The 19499-nt window shown below is 44.2% G+C and overlaps 1 protein-coding gene across 5 annotated transcripts in view; it reads right to left on the bottom strand.

The window, feature by feature from the left end:
- Positions 1-1808: 1808 nt before the first annotated feature.
- Positions 1809-19499, bottom strand: part of LOC126537462 (cell adhesion molecule Dscam1-like) — a 206837-nt gene continuing 189146 nt past the window's right edge. The window contains exons 15-27 of one of the 5 annotated variants that reach the window (XM_050184467.3): positions 19144-19275; positions 17920-18087; positions 16984-17054; positions 16254-16503; positions 15001-15099; positions 12695-12883; positions 11345-11638; positions 9968-10159; positions 8884-9176; positions 7708-7774; positions 7016-7166; positions 3670-3797; positions 1809-3195 (exon numbers count right to left, since the gene is read on the bottom strand). In XM_050184467.3, the coding sequence (XP_050040424.2) occupies positions 3137-3195; positions 3670-3797; positions 7016-7166; positions 7708-7774; positions 8884-9176; positions 9968-10159; positions 11345-11638; positions 12695-12883; positions 15001-15099; positions 16254-16503; positions 16984-17054; positions 17920-18087; positions 19144-19275 (2093 nt within the window). In that variant the 3' untranslated portion in view covers positions 1809-3136. Of the gene's footprint in view, positions 3196-3669; positions 3798-6983; positions 7167-7707; positions 7775-8883; positions 9177-9967; positions 10160-11344; positions 11639-12694; positions 12884-15000; positions 15100-16253; positions 16504-16983; positions 17055-17919; positions 18088-19143; positions 19276-19499 lie in introns of those variants that run through there. The other 4 variants (XM_050184468.3, XM_050184469.3, XM_055074274.2 and 1 more) reach the window with 4 other exon arrangements.

Here is a 19499-nt window from a genome sequence, read left to right as displayed (position 1 = left end):
ATTTATGTAATGTGACCTATGCTAAAACGCCGAAGCAATTTGTTAACGTCAAACCTGTTTTACCTTCGTTGATCCCCAAGCCAGTACGATGTCGTAGAGCTTCTATGCAGCGTTATCTGCTAGGAGAGTAGAACTGGGGATTGCAAGCTGATACCGAAGGCGGTGCTATTTAACACAGTGACTCAGAGATGACTGCCACGAGGGAAGAATCCGAGAAAGTGGCATGTGACGAACACGCTAAGCATCTCAAAGCGGTCGCTGGCTCTGCCAGCAGAAAAGTACGCGAGAGATGCTTGCAGTCGTGCCTTGATCTATAAACACAGGCAAAAAAAAAAGACTGAAAGAAAAGTAGAAGCGATCGTGGCGTAATAGTTTGAACATCGCGCTACTGTGCTGGAAGGTCATCATCGGTCGTGCATTTCTTTTTATTGAAGATACGTGAAATGAGGCGAGACAGGAGCCTACGTACCTGATTGCCTCAAAGTGTCAAGGCAAATAATAAGTCGCATTAAAAGCCTTCGCACGCGCACAGCCTTTTTAAGACCACAATTAACAGCTCTCCTCGACCTTCTAGTTGCCCGAGAACGGTCTATGAGTCGCCGTTTTTTTTTAATAGCTTGCTTTCTAAAGCTAAAATGGCAACGCGCCTGCCGAAGCCGCAACGACTGGGCAACCTTTGCAATAACCTTCGACGTTGCTATTGCTCTGAAGATCTTGATACGCTAAATCCTTTATTTTAACCTGCTTTCTTCAGTTTTTCCTGCTCCTTGCTTAGACGTCGTCTGTCTGCATAAAATGTATGCTTCGATATAATTGACTTTTCCCCAATTATGTGCTTGCTATGGCACCTACAAAAAAAATGTCCGCATCTTCTTCTTCGCTCTTTATTCTGGCATCTGTTTTTCCTTCAGACGACTTTTAGGGTTGGCCTATAGAAACAATTGCGACACGCTCATCACTTGCAGGCACGCGGTCAGGTGTGTCCCATACATGATACCTCGTCCGAAAGTCATAGAGAGAAGTGGTGACAATTATCCATTATAGCGTGGCCGATAAGTTTGAAGTTTGAAGTTTATGTTTCTTTTTTTTTTTTGTTGCACAAAGAGAAGACAAGAGCTAAATGTAGAACTGTCTCAATGCAATACATTGGTGGAACAGGCGCACGTAGGATGCCCCACTCGATTTCGATCCGACAGCACGTCTAGGTTGCAAAGAAAAAAAAAATCGTGGTATCTCTGCCCTCGAGACTTCCGCTCGCGACTGTATCCTGCTAAGAAGTCGCGCCTTGTTTCATACACGGCCGCTTGCGTGACGGATGTTATTTGTGCGCAATCATGCATCCGCCCCGCTCTGTTTCCCTGCTACTACGACCAAGCATGCAACGTGGTCAGTCGATGTGGTGGGAAGTACCCCGTCCCCACGGTCAACGTAGCCTTTAGAGACAAGACGCGTCGACTGTATGCAATGGCGAGAAATAAATTGGTACGAAAATTTAACACAGAACTGAAACAGGAAAGAATTTCTCATATCGTATTTCCTGGTATTTCCTGGTTTCCTATATTTCCTGGTTCTCTGCTACTTTTCTGTGCCAGTTTCCAGCTCCATTTCGCATCAGAATGTCACATCAACAATCCCGCCACTTACTGCATTTCTATCCGCAATTTCTTCTAGCAGGTTCCATTAGGTGTTGCGGATCGAAGTCTAAAGAAAAGGAACACACACCACAGCCTTTCACCACTGCTGAAAGAAAACAAAGGAGAAAGGCTGACGCCACCAAAGTCTTCGGAGCATGACACGTGACACAGATGTTGCATGTGCCTTTTTATTTCAAATCTATTCCACATGTTCTTATTATGTACAAATATATGTCGTACCTTCTCGTCTTCTGGCAGTTTTACACAGCATCGCGCGCGCGGGACTTGCTGCAGGTAATTCTAGATAAACGGAAACCCTAGAGAAATGGGGGAAAAGTCTATGCACGTGGCATTGCCGGCTATAGCTGTGCGAAAGTAATTGTCGGTGAAAAAAAAATTAGAGTGATAACATTATTACATTATCTCTTTTAGGTCTATAGAAAACAAGTACTACATGTTTATCTTTCCACGCAGCTGATCGGGCTTGCAACAACTACGATATGCCTCAGCCACGCTGTAATGCAGCAGACTGAGTCCTTGTATTCAACTTCTTGCCACTCTTGCGCTCTGCTTTTTTTTTTCATCCATTCCTAGAATTTTTGTTACTGTACAAAACATTACTCCGGCTCGCCGGAAATTTACTATATGCGCAATGTGGTCCTGCAGATTAGAAACCACGGTCTATGTACATGTGCTTGTGCACTCTTCGCTTACACCCATTGTTGGTATGCACCGCTTCCGCCGAAAGCGTACAGGCCACTGCGCTCGGGGACAAATTTCTGGTAATATTGAAACAAGAATATGAACCTTTACTCGGCAGGAGAACGGGCGCTCCCATCGGTTAACAGACGCCAATGGAGTGCGCGGGCCACGCGTACTTATCCGATCCACGATTACTTAAAAAGAAATGCATGCTTCTCTCGCCCCCCCCCCCCCCCCTTGCTGTTTTCGTAAGATCGTCTGTGGAACAATACTGTGGGGCGGTTGTGGCAATACGAAATCGCCACAACATAGACAAGATGAACCAGAAAAACCTTAATTGTCAAGCGGAAAAAGAAAGACACAATACGTGACAATGAAGAAATCCAAACACGCAAAGGAGCATTTAAGTGTCTGCTCTGCTTCACAGGTTGCGCGTGTTCTCTTTCGCTATTTAAAGCTGTGGCCCGAAACATCAACTCGCCCGATTCTCCGGGTTATTGCCCTTGCTGCCCAAAGCCTTCTTTTCTTCCTCTGCGCATGCGTAGGGGCTGGAATTGGCGAAGTTACGAGCGTAGTGGCGTGTACTCTAACGACAAAAACGGTGCAACATTTGTAGAAATATGCGCTCATGGAGCGGCGTTACTTCGCGGTATAAAGATGCGCATTTCTTTAGGAGCTGTGCAGCATTTTTTTTTTTACTTTTGATTATCTCGCTGGTGTCAAGGCAATGGAGAAGTCACGCTGATATGAAAAAACATTGAGGCCCCGTCGGTGGTCTTCCCGTTCCTTTCGTTCCATTCCTATTGGACAGATGCGTACAAGCTGTGCCGCTGGAGCGACGAGCGGTATTTCATCTCTGCTGTGAAAAGAGAAGGAAAAAAGAAGAGTGGAGAGAAAGCCACAGTCAGTCGACGGAACGTATGATGCCTGTGCGTACGGCTTATGCTCCTCTATTTGTGCGATATACATCGCTTATCACCTTTCTTTTTTTCTGGACACGTGCATTAAATTGGAAAAACAGAGAAACGTACGCAATAACGTAATTACAGAAATGTTACTTCACTTGCAAAAGCCGCCGGTTCATGTTCCCATGGAAAAAAAATTGAAGTTTTGACGGCCCAAATGTGCTCATACGCAAAATCATAACGTAATGTCATTGACGTTATATCGTTTGCTCACTTTTGTGTATTTACGCCTATTATTAAGTACTAGAGAAAAAAAACGTATGCGGCTTGTTTTTCTCTTTCTTTCTTTTTTTGTTCTTTTCTTTAAAGAAAAAGATCCATGTAAACCAAATGTATCAGTAGGCACGAGTTTTGCGACGTGTACCCACCCTGCTCAAGTCGCTCCAGGTCCCGATCACACTCGGTGTCCGATATTTCATTAAACTCAGGCATATTTCCTCCAGTACAAGGCGCGTGAAAAGCGCTCAAGTGCAAGTCTCTTTCACTTAAACACCACCTGTTGGCAAAGGGAAAAGAAAAAGCTCATATAAAGAACGTACAGGGTAAAGCTCGGAAAGAATGGACGTTCTTTTCTTAGTTTTTATTTTGATAGACCCATATTATTGTGCGGTGATACTTCGCAGACATTTCGCTTCCACGTCGACAGAATCGTGATCCACCGTGGCTTAAGCATCACCGGATGCATTATTCATGCTGGCACATTGCAAGTGGGAATTATAACTTGAATTTATCTTGTAACATAAGGGATAACGCATCTCTAATGAAGTAGCATGGGCGCCCGTAATATAAATGCTGTAAAAGTAGACGATGAAAATATTTCAAAGTAGCACCAATACCCATGCTAGACTTGGCTACTTTCACATTTCTTATGCATTTTTGTTTTTTAAAAGCAGACAGATACTTTGCAGCAAGCTAAATTATCTACAGAGAGAATGAATGACAACCACGTTGTTGACCATATTGATATTGCCAGCTACTGACGTTGAAATGCCGTCCACTGAAGTGCTTACGACAAACTAACCAGTTAACCATGCTTCTCTCCCGTGAACCATGACATTGCGTGTTCTCGGAGACCTCTGGCAATGCGCGGAACTAAGAACGTTTGAAAAAAAAATGCCCCATAAACGCTCTGTCTTGTACGTTTTCGGTGAAATGTCGGGCACGAACGTTAGATGCCGCGATATTAGTGCACGATGGTATACAGTTCCGGCGCAGCGATGCTTACCGCACACGCTGCTCAGGCTTTAGCTGTCAGCCCTCGTAAGGAGCAGGTGGGTGTTGGTCGCCGGTCATACATATATATGAATGTAATATACTCAATAAAAACACCGACACACACACAAGATGGAATACGATGAGATGGGCACTGATCCTCGTCTTCCGTCTTCGTGCTTGTCTTTTTTTGGGCTCAGCTCTCTTTCACAGTAATGTTCAACGAACTTCTAGTGAAGCGTATACAACTCGCACGAAGGCAGCAAGCATGCCTAAGGTTTACCGTTAACCGCTGGTGGCATTTTTATTAAGAAATGCTGGAACTATGGACTATAAGCTTATCGAATTAAGCTAATAGACGAAAGCTTTTACAAAGATATTCTTTTTAATAAAAGAATGATTCCCACGAAGGTGTATTCTTCTCGCCATGAGCACCTTCAGTTAGTATTCGTTTGTCTTATTGGGTAATTTCTCAGAAAACGAAACCATCAACCAGTACACTGGTAGCGGTGTCGGAGTCCTGTGCCGCAGCCTCCCCAGGGAGAGATGGTGTCGGGAGGAGAGAAGGTTGTCTTTCCTAAGCTGTATACCACAGCATCTAAAGGTTGAGACCCACCGAATGTCTCAGGTAACAGCACGCGTAGGCATGCCCGGATATTCATTTCCACGCCCAAGTATTGCACAAAATTGCACGAAATTTTTGCCCATTGTCTATCTTCATAAGCTCCGCCATAACACTATGTGTCAAATAAAATTTCCTTGAATAATTATTTTGCATTTGCAAATGCCATTTCTTGAACTCAGAAGTGTGGAACTGCGTTTGCATCATGTTTTCGTAGTGTATATATATATATATATATATATATATATATATATATATATATATATATATATATATATATATATATATATGTATATATATATATATATATGTCAGGCTAGCTTATATATATATATATATATATATATATATATATATATATATATATATATATATATATATATATATATATATATATATACAGACAGTTATTATTAGCCTTCGGCGCCGAACGCGCCCTGCAACGATGTTTCGCGATTGCAGGCGTCCTATGTGTCAGCAATGAGATAGCGACCGCCATCGACCACAACCTACCACAACACACCAGGCACAAGAGCCGAAGGGACCTATTCCCTTGAATATGGAATGCTGCCAAATGGCCGGAGGAAGAAACAAAAGCGCACATACTACTCGATTCATTGTTTAATAACCCGTCCACAAAACGTGCTCTTGCGTTACGAACCTCGCAAAACTCTTTAATCATGTATTTTTCTCTTTGAAATGCGGCACATTTACAGCAGGTAGCCGCATATCCCGAGCTTCATAGAGATGTCTGTACCATGCGCAAACGTCGATACACATATAGCCTGACAACTAAGAGACGTGTCTGTGCACCGCACTTCTCCTGCTTACCTTACTAACCCTCCGTTGCTAACAATTTCGTCGATTCCATCAAAATCAAGCAACGTTTGACGGCCACAAAGCATCAGCTTACGGCTGCTTCTCGTTAAACGTAGTCGAAGTAACAGGAACCCAAGGACAGCTATGGTTTCTTTATTAAATAAAACAAAATGTTGTTAAACTTGAAGTTACCGCGTCTACAGCGCAAGCCGGCACACAATCGCCACAAAGTGCTACTCACTGTCTCAGATGTCACATAACGAAATCACGTACAGAGTTAACGCGATTTATTCACACCATCCACTAGCCAAAAATGGATCATATCATGTCTTATTTGAAGCACCTATTTACTCAAACTACACTTATTGCGTCATTAAAAAAAAATCTCCTTAGTCTGTACCAAGCCAAACGTGTAAGCTCCATGATAGAGATTTATTTTATTTTCATACAAAAAGATACAGAGAGATTGATCGTGAAAACAGGAAGAGGTGCTATTTTTTGCAACCCTCTAAGTGCACGATCAGTGCCACCTTTTTTCATACAGCAGCGAAAGGCACGTACAACGACTGAGGACAGGAGACGTTATTGAGGAAACGCCAGAAGGTTGCTCTGAGGTAACATTCTTCAGCCTGGTATCAGAGATGTATGAGTATGATGGTGAGTATAGGCAGTAGGATGCGATTATACAAGTATACACGTTCGTGTACAAAGGGGCTGCTCAGAGTCTAGTTGGGTTTCTGTCCTATTCCGCACGATTACCTCACATCCACTACGACCATTACCTCTGAATATAGTCCATCTTACAACACCCACACAGATAAGCCCCCGCTTTTTTTATTATTGTTTAGCTGCGCATGTTTTATCACATTACCAAGTTTCCGGAAACAGGTAGCACTGCAAACGGCAAGTCAACACAGGAGGCAATAATCGTTCCGGAACAACATGAAGCATAGGGGAATATATAGGGAAAAGCAGGTGACATGCGTGGGGGAAACGGGATAAAGATAACATGAGGGTTGGCGGACCTACCTAGCGGGGTCTACAGGAGGGCGGGTATTTACCTGTCCGGCCGGTCGGACTCGCCGGGCTCGGACCAGCGGTAAGCGGTGCCCGACGAGTGATTGATGGGTTCTTGACAGCCGCTATAACCGTACGCCGACGGGCGTCCTTTACCAGCGAGCCGCTGATAGTATTGCTCCTTTTTGCACAACTCTGGAAAAAAAAAAACCAAAACAGCGCCACACAACCTTTTGACTCTTGTGTGTGCCTTGCTTTGGGTACAAGCTAAAGAAACGCCAGGTGTTCAGAATTATTCCAAAGTTCCGCACTGCGGCATGCCTCATAATGATATCGTTGTGAGACACGCAAAACCCAGAATTTAGCTTTTAATTGTTTAGCTAATCGCTGTCGCACAAGTTGAGCTATACTACACCTCGAAATTGTTAGCACAACTTATAGGGCGCTAAACTTAATGACAATGATAAAGCTCAAACATAATTGGAGAAATAATGTAGTTGCTGTACTGATGCCACAGTCATCAACCAGTAATATCATAAATAACGCAAAGCTATTATGTATTAAGGACCTGTTTGCTACACATGTATATTTGATAAGACGTATTGACTCCCCGCAGTCATGTTTATTGTTTAATAATAGCTCTCGAAATCAAAGCTTCGTTACAGCATGAAGGCTTGCCGATTAGGGCTGGCATATACGTCCTTCTTCCATCCTTATTTCGAGCAACGGTACTCACCTATGTGACTTTGGAGCTTGTCGTTACATAAAGTATGCTTAAGATCACTTTTAAATGCATGGGATTTCTGAAAAAAAAATACAGCAATATCAGTCACAGTATTATGAATTCATACGGTACCATTCTTTTTTGTTATGTCACGCGAGCTTTGAGCCTCCGTTCAAAGACCGCGTTCAGGCTAATAACAAAGAACGGTGCGAAATTAAGTGTGCATAGTCTCGTGTTGCTCGCTACCGTCATCGGTTGTCATTAGACAGCTTTAGCACAGCGCGATGGCCGTTTACGTCGGTGGGTTAACGCATAGCAGCTGAGGCTGCGCTACACGGGTGTCGACGAGGTGGTGTTTAGAGCTGCGATCCGCAATAGTCCACGTATGGCAAACGCTAAATGCGGTGGCGTTATTTGGTAGACAGGCATTAATGCACTTTTTGCTAACTGTGGCACAGTTTCTTAGGCCCAACATCATCAATAGACAGAGAGCTAACCTCAATAATAAATACAAATCATCTATAACGCTTTTTCACCGAAATAATCGAAAACTAAGGTAAAATTAACCTTTTGGCCGTCTTGATGAAGCTCAAGTAGCAAGTGCGGATTCGGATCAACGTAGGAGGCCCCTGTACCGCCATTCTGGTTATCCAAGGCCCGCAACTGGCAAATCACTTCATAGCGTCCTGCCTATGCCCACCTTATACCTGCTATAACGCAAGAGCTTTGCGAAGGCTATACTAAAGTTCACTATTGAATTGGAAACGCCCCAACGCGTACTGTTTTTCAGCTCGAGGCAACTCGCTGCATGCATTGGGAAAGTCAACTAGAGCTGTCCGCGTGGGCTGGAGAATAAGCGATTCCGGAAACTTTAAACGATGCCATAGATTTACCTTTTCCGTTTTTCTGATAATTATTGCCGTATATAAATCAGCGCCTATTGCTTCCGTATACATAAGCGAACAAATATAAACTATTCATTACTAATCAGGCGTTACTGACGCCTTGTGATCAGGCAAAGCAAGACCGTTATTGCTGCTATCCACGTCTTCGGCAACCCGCCATGACGTGAAGGTTGATCCGTTTTAGGATCAAACAAAACATCTCGTCAACTTATCTTTTTTTTTTTTGGAGGGGGGGGATGGGGCGCTGCAGACGGACGTACCCGTGAATGACTCGAACACTCACCGAGCCGTCTCGCGGATGTTGTGGCACGTCGTACGTGTGCTCGACCATCCTGGCCGAGGCGTACGGCGAGATGGAGACACCCGCGGCGGCCATGGCCCGAGGGCAAGGCTCATCGCCGTCGTCGCCTGCGCTGCCACGACGGGAGATGTCGGGCAGCTTGGACGACGCGTACGGCGACGGGTAGTACTCGCGGCTGCCGGTGTCGCCACTTCCGCCGCCGCAGCCTCCGCGAGGCTTTTCTAGCTCCGACATGATGAGCGAGTCCATCTTGAGATCCTCGCACATGCGCACACCTGGTCAGACGCAAGGGACGAAGTTATGGACAGTAATGTGAAGGCAAAAAATTGCTTTTTAAATGCCTCAGCAATATGGTGCACGATGGACAATTCGCACGTCCTCGCTGTCCACTGCTTTGTTATACTGTCTCACAGTATCAAAGTATATATCGATCGGAATTAGTTTTCGGTCGCTGGCAGAGTATATTTAATTTTCTCGTCTCTTCGATGGTTGGCACCGTCCCTTAAGTTGCTTTACGATTCCTTAGATAAAGACTGGCGAAGTGGTGTTGGTCGTGGCAAAACCCTTATAAGCTCTTATATTATTTTTTTTAAATCACATTCTCTGGTTTGATCATTCGTTCCACACTATTACTATACCATGTAAATGCATTATGGTAACACCGTTATTTGTAATATATTCTTTAGCGACACATTTTTACTTATTAAAACTTATTTAGCGCTTATTTAGCACATCACTTATTGAACAGAGCTCACATCACAATAAATAGAATTAATTCTGATCTTTGCATTTATAATAGGACGCAGAAAAAGGTCTATGATCATTAACAATGTCACAATCTCCTTATGAGGAGGCTACAAGATCCGGTCGTACAAAGTATATACTGTCGAAAATTCTACATATGACGCCATAGTTTGTTTAAACGCTGCAATAAATTGTTTCCTCAACTGCTATGCCACGGGCTAAACGTTTTCGTAAACGTCGACATGAGCTAGCTGGCCGTTCTGCGTTTTCGAGCCTTGTTGCGCGCGTACAGAACAAAGAAAGTGGTAGTAAGCATTCGTACCCTCATAGGTACTGATGGCTGATGGAGGTGTTCCGGAAGATCTTCTTCGGCAGACGAGCACCATGATGGCTACAGTGACGGCCATAAGGACAATGATGGAACAGCAGATGGGCACGATGATGGACAAGCTGCGGTACCGAGGACTGCCGCTGTCGCGTCCAGCCTCCGATATTTTGTCCGGTTCTAGGGGATCTGGAAGCGGGGAAGTCAAAGAACGTGTCTACTTGCCTGAGCCGCATACACATTTGTCTTCATAGCGATACCAATAGAGCTTTTGCCATCGCCGCGATGAGTCATATGAATTCCAAGGGCGATAAGATCCTGTCGTGCCCCGCGAGCCCTATGCTGTGTGTGCGAAGGAAAGCATGCGAGGGTGCGCCGAGAAGTATGGTGGCATGACGCGCGGTTGTCCTCCAGCGCTCGAAGAGCACTCTCAAATGGAGGGGGGTACCCTCAAATGGAGGAGTGCACCGTAACATCGCCAAGCACACACTAAAAGGGCAGGGGGGTGTGCGTCTCCTCCTCTGGCCCAACCGTGGCTGTGCATGGCTGTCCGCAACGCTGGGTGCTTACGCTGCCCATGCGCCCTACCTTTGAGGTTATATGCGACGGGCACAAAGACTGGATGACCGAGCCAGCTAATAGTTTTATGCTCATTGTATTTCCGTGAGCTTTCTGTTAGAAGTCACGGAATCTCAAGTTTCGAAGATGAATTGAAGCCAGAGGTTGCATGAAGAAAGGTTCGCTCCTCGAACCTAGCGATCTTCATAATGCTAAAGTTATGAGCGCTCGCAGTCATCGAGGGATATCTGTGAACGCGTGACGCCATGCTTGCTAATATATTCAGTCAATGTCTGTTTACTGTAATTTAAACCAACGATAAACAATGAGTCTTACATGGTGTTAGTCGACTGATGCATTGACAGGTATCAATACTTTGCCTTTCGGATTAAACTTAAACCTTTTATGCATACTTGTAAAAGTTGCAGCGTGCGGTGATAAAATACATGTGGATTGTGGGTGCTGCTTTGAACAGGCTACTGCGACTGTTTTTATAGGTTTCAATTACCGTATTATGTTTTATCTGACAAAGCGCAATGTGGTACGATCTATCAGTGTGCTTGAGAGGAAGGGAGACTATGAATTTATATTGGAAACGGTTACAGAAAAAATAAAGTTATTGAAGAAATCAATTACGTAAAAACGATTTCCTTTCCTGAATGTACAGTAAGCATGTACCACCTACTGCGTTCGCATGCATCCGTGGAAGCTGTCATATATGCCGCAAAAGATCAGGCATTCAAAAAAAAAGAAGAAAATTCGATGAAAATTGTGCATCAAATTGAGTAAATGACATAAAGCTTTCGTTCCACTCACTTCCTGCAAGCGTTAGCGTGGCGACGGTGTACTCGGCTTTGGTGGAGCCCGCGCTGTTGTAGGCGACCACGAGCAGTTGGTACCAGGTTCCTGGCGCCATGTCTCCGAGGAACACCACGTCTCGGTCGGGAATCACCCGCGACGACAGAAGCGTCCAGTCCAGTTCGTCACGCGGCCGGTACTGAACCAGGAAGTGGCTGATGGGGCAGCCGCCGTCACGCCAAGCGGCCAGCACCAAGCCTAGGCTCGTCACGTTGGGCAGTACAGCCGTCTTTGGCGAAGGAGCCTGGGGTGCTACCCAAGAAACCGGAAGCCGAGGGACTCTTAGCCAAGGCGCGCATGTTGCTTTTGACCCAAATTGCACTGATATTTCATTGCTCCTCTACCCGGAACAAACAAATAGGTGCTACAAGAAAGCTTATCAGCTATCGTCGCTCATGACTCAGAGAAAACTTTCTGTAATGTGCAGGCAGGCCTGTAAGGATGCCCCAAGCATCAACTACGTGTTGTTTGTTGGAATCAAGTTAGAGTCCCAGCGCAAATCGCAGGAGAACAGTGATTACGACACCAGCTGGCGTCTACCCCACCGCAAAATAATATCCTAGTTGCGTCGGCACAAGACGTTTACTCGACTACGCAAGAGGATGCCGTAAGGCGGATAATATGAGTTCGTGTTTTGCGTACGCATATTCGATAATACCGGACGCATTGAAACAGAGCTTCCACTGGCATTACTCTCGATATAGCAAAGGTAGTGGTGCCGCTAACATCGCAGTAAATAAAACATAACTGTTTTTTAGCTACAGAATCTGAGTAAACAGGTGCAAAAGCATTCAGTAATTGAAATTTTTCGCTCGCGATACCTGCTTGACATTTCAGAATTAGTGTATACCATCCGCGACAAATGTTTACGGACCACGAGATCTGAACAAAAAAAAAAAAAAGCTGAGGAGCTCTACAGCCCGGACACGCAGCTTAGCATTTAGATTTACAGCCTCTAATTGTGCTCCAGCAACAAATACTGTTGTATTATTTATGTGGTTAGCGTCAAAAACTGCCCAGGAAATCAAGGCTTTCTCAGATGTCGCTGTCCGTACACATTTGGCGGCGGTTGTACGTACACTAACCACGTTATTACAAATACGTTTGCACCCATCTTAGAGCTGTTGCGCTTAACAGTACAGAGCTGAAATAGCAGGTGATGGCACTTTTGCTGTGTGAAAGTGACATAAATGTAATCGGTCGTACCCGCAGCGAGCATTGCGTGCATTCTTTTGCAGCCGCACGCAGTCTGGCAGATTCAGTTTCTCTAACCAGGTTTTTAAAACAGCATATTCATTGAGGATGTACCTGTTCCCTCTGTTTTGACTTGGAGTAGCTCTTCGGGCTCGCTGCGTCCGTTGCGGTTGAAGCTGAGTACAGACAAAGAATATGTGCTGCCACACTGCAGGCCTTCAAACAGGTAGCTCCGCTTCTCGGGACTTATGGAAACTTCGCTCCACTCGAGCCCTTCCTGTGTGCGGTAGCGGGCAACGTAGCCTGCATAGCAACGCGGAAAAAAACGTAGTAGAAGCTCACATTGAAACATATATTGGAAATGAATTAATTATATGCGAGGTGTCAGTTAGCAGAGGCTCAGTTCACGCAGGAGTCATGGGAGGGAGAGTTGGGATCTGGTAGATGTGAACTATGTCGAAAAATCAATTTTTACCTTACGTTTGATATTTTTAGCACGTTTTAAAATAAAATCTGCATGTGTAGCTAAAGGGTCGTTACTATAGTTACCTGTCTGTCGCAGTTTGTTGCCACAGTAACCATATCAAACCACGTTTCTTTTTCCTCTTCATGCATGAATAAACTGCTCGTGCGAACTGTATGCCATTCGTTCTTTCATTAGGTAGTTGTTGCAAATGCTTCTAAACCTATACGAAAATACTCAGAAGAATGCATTAAGCCCGAAGTGACACGTTTATGAAATCGACATCAGGATTCATGCGCGAACTACGCGGAATATGGGAAAATGATAGTGCGACGCACAAAAATAAATACATTTACGGGCAAGAAGAAATAACAGCAATCATTTATCGCAACTTAGTATGCCAAGCGGCCAAATCACTGCTGCCACTAAAGCGGCGCATTGCTTGATGCTCGCACGAAAACGTTGTTAATGCTGTAATTACTTTCTTTTTTGGAGCTAGGGATTACCATTGTGTGGTAGTTTTCCCCACTCCTCCGGCGACCAGACACTTTGAGTGGATATTTAATGATTTCGCGGGCGAACAACGTCAACGCGAGCAGGGCTGAGTACTCATACTGACGAGTACATCAAACAGTCTGGAGGGCGCGTGCCTTTCACCCGCACGACAGCAAGGATGCCTGAAGCGCAGGTGCCGAGCGCCCGGCTGAAGGGGTCCGGCGCGGCACACCAGTTCCAACACCGTCGACGTTGACGTAACGAGGCGTCAGTGAAACGCACCCACGCACACAACGCGGCACAGGATGGAGGATGCCTGGGAAGGCAGCGACGTAGGCGAGCAGCGCATAAATCTTCTCGTCGAGGTGACTGTGCCTTTGCGCAACCCAGACTTTCGCAAACCTTCACGAGGCTGCGCCCAAATTCTGGCTTTCACCTACACGTCGTTTATTGCATCGTCTGCAAACTGACGATCTTATCGTTCTCGGACCTGAGCGCTGCCAGAGAGGAAATGTTCCATGGATCCTTTTACAAAAGTTTTTATATAGGTTTGCTGCCATTTTATTGGTTTGACGGCACCTTCTCATGTCACACTGTTTCGATATATATATATATATATATATATATATATATATATATATATATATATATATATATATATATATATATATATTTATATATATATATATATATATATATATTTATATATATATATATATATATATATATATATATATATATATATATATAATATATATATATATATATATATATATATATATATATATATATATATATGTATATATATATATATATATATATATATATATATATATATATATATATATATATATATATATATATATATATATATGTATATATATGTATATTGTACAGGAGTGTTTCAAGGCTGGACTTCTAAAGGATCCAAATGAAGCTCTGCAGCGCGATGTATACAATTGGTATTGCGCCGTGTTACTGTCAGAGACCACACGCAGGGGGATAGATTTTGTTGCGATTCGTTGAACACATCGTAGGTTATTATTAGGCGCAGCATGGGAAGAGTATTCGAACTCGAGCATTTCGTACACCACGCGACGCGCTGAGCAGCTGCCACGAACAGCTTATTCTCGGTGTCTGCAAATTGCGCTATGTGCGCTTATCTGAGGAAGCTTCAAATATTGCAGTGAGGCTTTCGACAAAAGGGTCTCGTTTGAGATTTCGGTACAGTGTTCTCAACACCCCGGCGGGACTTTCCGGCAGAAGAAAATATTAAATAGGCTGAATAATTAAGCGCTGACTCAGAGCGTTATGTAGACACGAAGCATCCGAAACTCTATATACTTCACGAGCACAAATGTTTATGAGAAAGCCGCACAGTGTTAGCTCCTGCGAATAAACACATGTTTATAGCTTTAAACAGTGCGCGCATTTTTTTGTGAAGCGAGTTACCGAGACTAACCTTCGACGACTTCTTTTCCTTCATCCTGTGGCGTCCAGGACAGTTCGATGGAGTCGGTCGTTCTGGATGCTACGGTGACCAGAGGTGGTGGGGGTGGATCTGCGCATAAGGAATATAACGCCACTCCTTTATCGATGAGAAGAGACAGCACCAGAAGATTCGAAATTTGAACCTCAATCCGGCTTCGCGAAAAGTGCGTCCGCAATAAACTGAGCGGATTCTCTCTTACACTGAGGACAGGACACCACACGAGTACGCAGCAGAAATACTGTGCAAGTTTTGGATTTTTAAATATATTTATTACGATGGAGACACCGCATACGTGAACTCAAATATTTTTTCTTGTTTAAAAAAAATGGAAGCTGTCGCTTATGTCATAAAACAGAGAAAGAAAAAAAAGCTGGCTAAGCTAACTGTGCTTGCTAGGCCCAAGCGTGCCAAGCAGCTTGCGTTGGACGTCGATGGCTGCCTCCGGAGGGCCCCGGAGGCCGCCGTTCGCGCGCTCCACACAAGGGGGACGCCGACTGTACGTTACTGATTTGATATTATTGTTGTCTTAGTTTGTTAATTTTATCAACAATATTACTGATGTATTCTTTTCAAACAAACAGCCGCGGAACCGTTTTGCTTATAGCCGACTATTATTACGTGCAATATTTGCTTGCGTTCCCACCACATTAAAACGTATTTATTGTATTGAATATCTCGAAATCTTCTTCGAGATTAATATAGAACACTGATGTTCTTTTAGCTTTATTCTGCTTCCCACTACCGCCTTCAGTAAGGCGGTAGTGCGTAACTGCATTTCATTGAAGCTGCTCATAAATACCCGCGACTTGGTTAACTTGGAATTACCAATACCATGGCTTCATTAATGAGTAAAGCCATTGATTTATGAAGAAACGTTTGTTGCTATGGCGCAGTACCGTACAATGCTAAAAAATACAAACTCGGTTTTCTCTTGACTGCCATTAAAGAGGGTCTCTTCGGCGCTAAAGAACAGTTACTCATCCATTAGGGTTTGGTTTCTTTACTTTCTGGCAGTTACTTTCTGGCATATTACCAAGTAGACATGAAATGGACACAAATCGCCGGGCAGATAAGACACAGCCAAAAAACGGCAAGCCAGACTCCTGGGTTTCGTAATACGCGTTTTGATATGCAGCATGCCGCCGACAAGGGGCACAAACCAAATCCGCTCCGCCCCCCCGCCTCCCCGCTCCCTACCTACTGCGTAAAAGGCAGGCACTGACCCTGCTCGTGCGTCTGCACCATGATCTCGTCGGAGAGTGGTCCCGCCCCTTTGTCGTTGAACGCTTGCACCACGACCGCGTAGGCAGTGGCGCGCTGCAGGTTGTCCACCACGCAGCGTGTGACGGGCTTTCCCGGCGAAGACGAGGTGCCGGTGACAGTCTTGAAGACGTACGGCTCGGTGGAGCCGTGCACGCGGTAGCCCACGTAATATCCCTGAATCTCGCCGTACTGCAGGTGCACCGGCGGTGGCTGCACGATGGCGATTCGCAGGTTGAGAGGGAGGTGGAAGTATGCAGGGTTGTTTGAAATAATCTGGTATATGGAAGCTGGACGGTCTCCAGGCCTACCATTTAGCATACCAAAAACATGGCAATGCATTTAGCTCGTTTGTAATCTACTTCAGTTTCAAAAAAAAAAAGAAAAGAATAATATGCGAGTGACACACAGCGATCCTGCGTTTGCAGCTGTTCTACAAGAGCATCTAATGCAGCTTGCGCTAGAAAATATAAGCATTTATAAATTAAACATTGACATGCAGCGAATAACTTATAACAGTAAAACTGAGCCTCTTCATGGAGGAGGTCTTGTGTATCTAGGAATATTATATGTTCCCCTTTTGGTCCTGGGCATTTCAAGAGCAACTGACACGAGATCTATCCAAGAGATCTCTCTCAGCACTAACTTATTAGCTGCGATAATATGCTACAGCGAACGTTAGCAGCATCTCACCTTCCACGATACTTGTACTTTTCTTGAGCTGACTGCCGTCACTTTCACGCTTTGTGGTGGAGTTGCAGGCACTGAAAGAGTTAGAGCAAGGAATGCTCAGGAATTTCGTTTTCGTGAATAGAATGATAACACGGGTAAAGAATATCCGACAACAGGCACTAAGAGATTACCGAGGCACTTTGCGGATAGAACAAGAGACTAAGTCCTAGGTGAGTAAACATTATAAAACAGTATCTTACGTTACGTATATTCATATATACTAGCTATATATATGCATATATGCATAATAAATATAGACCTGTACGTGAAAAGAATTGGCATTTTTTGTTTCGTTTTGTGAAACTCTTTAGAATACGTTTTTATCTTGTTGAAAGTAGTGCTGTCTTCAACAGTCCGCCCTATAGACTTGTTTTGTCGTATTATACCATTTACGTTCACCTCAAGAACCACTGCAAGTTCAGAAAAAAAAAAACGTTTCTTTTCAGCACAGGGAGTACTGAAACTACGCGATGAATAAGGTTTCCGCTTCGTAGAACTTTTTGGTCTCTTCAACTAATCTCTTCACGCCAATGAGTGCATTAAATTTGAGTTCCTTTTCTTGAATTATGTAGAGAACTCTAATACAGTTTGGCCACATTTATGTGCTGAACTCTGTATTCCGAAATAGTAAGCACGACGCTTATCCAAAATGTTTTTTTCATCGTAATATTTGCCGGTAGCAAAACAGCTTTACGTATTAACTATAAAAACGCGCACATATAACACACCGAACATGCCTTTGACTGTGCAGCATCAATCATTATCAGCCTATGAACAGTTCTTGCGCGACACGTGAAAGTAACATTGGAAAAGTCCTGTAAAGCCGTTAAAGGGGCTGCAAAAGCCCATATTACGTGGCGCGCTCTAATTGTGAATACAATCAGCTAGAGCACTCACCTTCGCCATCAGTGATGACGGTCAATGCCTCACTGGGCGGCCCGATACCAATGGCATTTTCAGCGAGAACCCGAAAGTTGTACTCTGTGAGTGGATGCAGGTCCTGTACAGTCACCTGGCTCTGGTCAGCCTCGGCAACCATTTCGCTCAGCTGCTTCTCCCAAGACTCTGAGGCGACCGACGGAGAAAGCAAGATGGAGTGCACGCGTTAGTTGACGCTAGCGTAGATTCCGCGGCACGTTATAACATACGATAGTAGAGCATACACCCTCACGTTACTAAGCGTATTTTGGCGATACTGATCAATTACAGACTTATTACATTCAAATGCGGCAAGAGTTTGAAAACTGTTTTCTTAGCCGTAGCAATAGAGAAGTCGAGAAAAGAAGATGCAAGAACAAAAGCAACTGAAAGGCTGCTGCGTTTCATGTCCGGAATTGAACAGAGGATCTTAGAAAAATTCTGGAGGTGCTCTTAGCTTCATACGTGCCGTTATGGCCAAACCTGTATACCGGCATTGTCTCAAAAAAAAGAAAAAGAAAATATACATACGTATACACTGCCTATTGTGAGTCAAATATAGTTGGCGATGTTCAAGTAGCTCACCAAATAAGATATTGTTCGAAAAATACGTGTGGTAGGCATGCAGATGCTCGAGTTTGCTCAGAGGTGGAGAATGGCTTTCGGTTTTTGTGAACAGCCACCAATACAAATGCTCCAACGTGTAATACCATTTCTTCCTTTATTCCACATCATCGCTTCATTACCCGATTTCGTATACTCGCAATTTTCCGACATTCATCTAAAACAGCGTCTAAGTTTTTTGAACCAGGATACTTGCACAGTTATGTATTGGTCCAACGTGTAGCTGTACCCTCTAATACTGAATGCAGTGAATTGGACGCATTTTTCTCTTCGTCGAGTTTATTTGAGGCTTCAATTTTATTTTAACAGATGGACTGCTCCGCTTGTCCCTTATCAACACGAGATCATTCATGTCCCCTTCAATTACAGCATTTTATCTTCTCACATTGGCCTTATGATGACTCTTACGAAATCTAAAGAAAATACCCCAAAATATTGTCCCAGAGCATGTATGTGCACTGTTCTTTGAATAAAGTGCCTCTGTTCAAAGAAAAGCTTCAACATTAGAGCCCAAACTGATGGTTTCAAAACCAATGATCCTCATGCGTTCAGTGGCCAACTTTGAACGAAAATACCTACCGATGCTCCTTTTGTATTGTACGATGTACTTGGTGATGGGCGAGTTCCCGTCGCTGGGACTTTTCCACAAAACGGTCACAGATCGGCTGAGCACGTTCAGCGCTTCCGGCCTGGGGGGCTCATCGGGCCTGTCTTGGAGAAAAATACAAACATGATGGCGACCAACTTGGGTGACGGGTCTTAAGCATGCGCATGTGCTTAATTTGTTTTCTTTGCAGGGGTGAAAAAGTCGTAGTCTTGTGTACAATAAATGAAATAGGAGCGAATGCGTGAAGGAAAAGCTTACAGCCAAGTACGTAGAGAATACATTGAGTTAATGCTCGAAAGAAAAGAAGAACACTTCATTATACTAGCGT

This window comes from Dermacentor andersoni, chromosome 4 (assembly GCF_023375885.2).
Source record: "Dermacentor andersoni chromosome 4, qqDerAnde1_hic_scaffold, whole genome shotgun sequence".
NCBI classification, from domain to species: domain Eukaryota; kingdom Metazoa; phylum Arthropoda; class Arachnida; order Ixodida; family Ixodidae; genus Dermacentor; species Dermacentor andersoni.
This window is presented reverse-complemented; position numbering and strand designations above follow the sequence as displayed.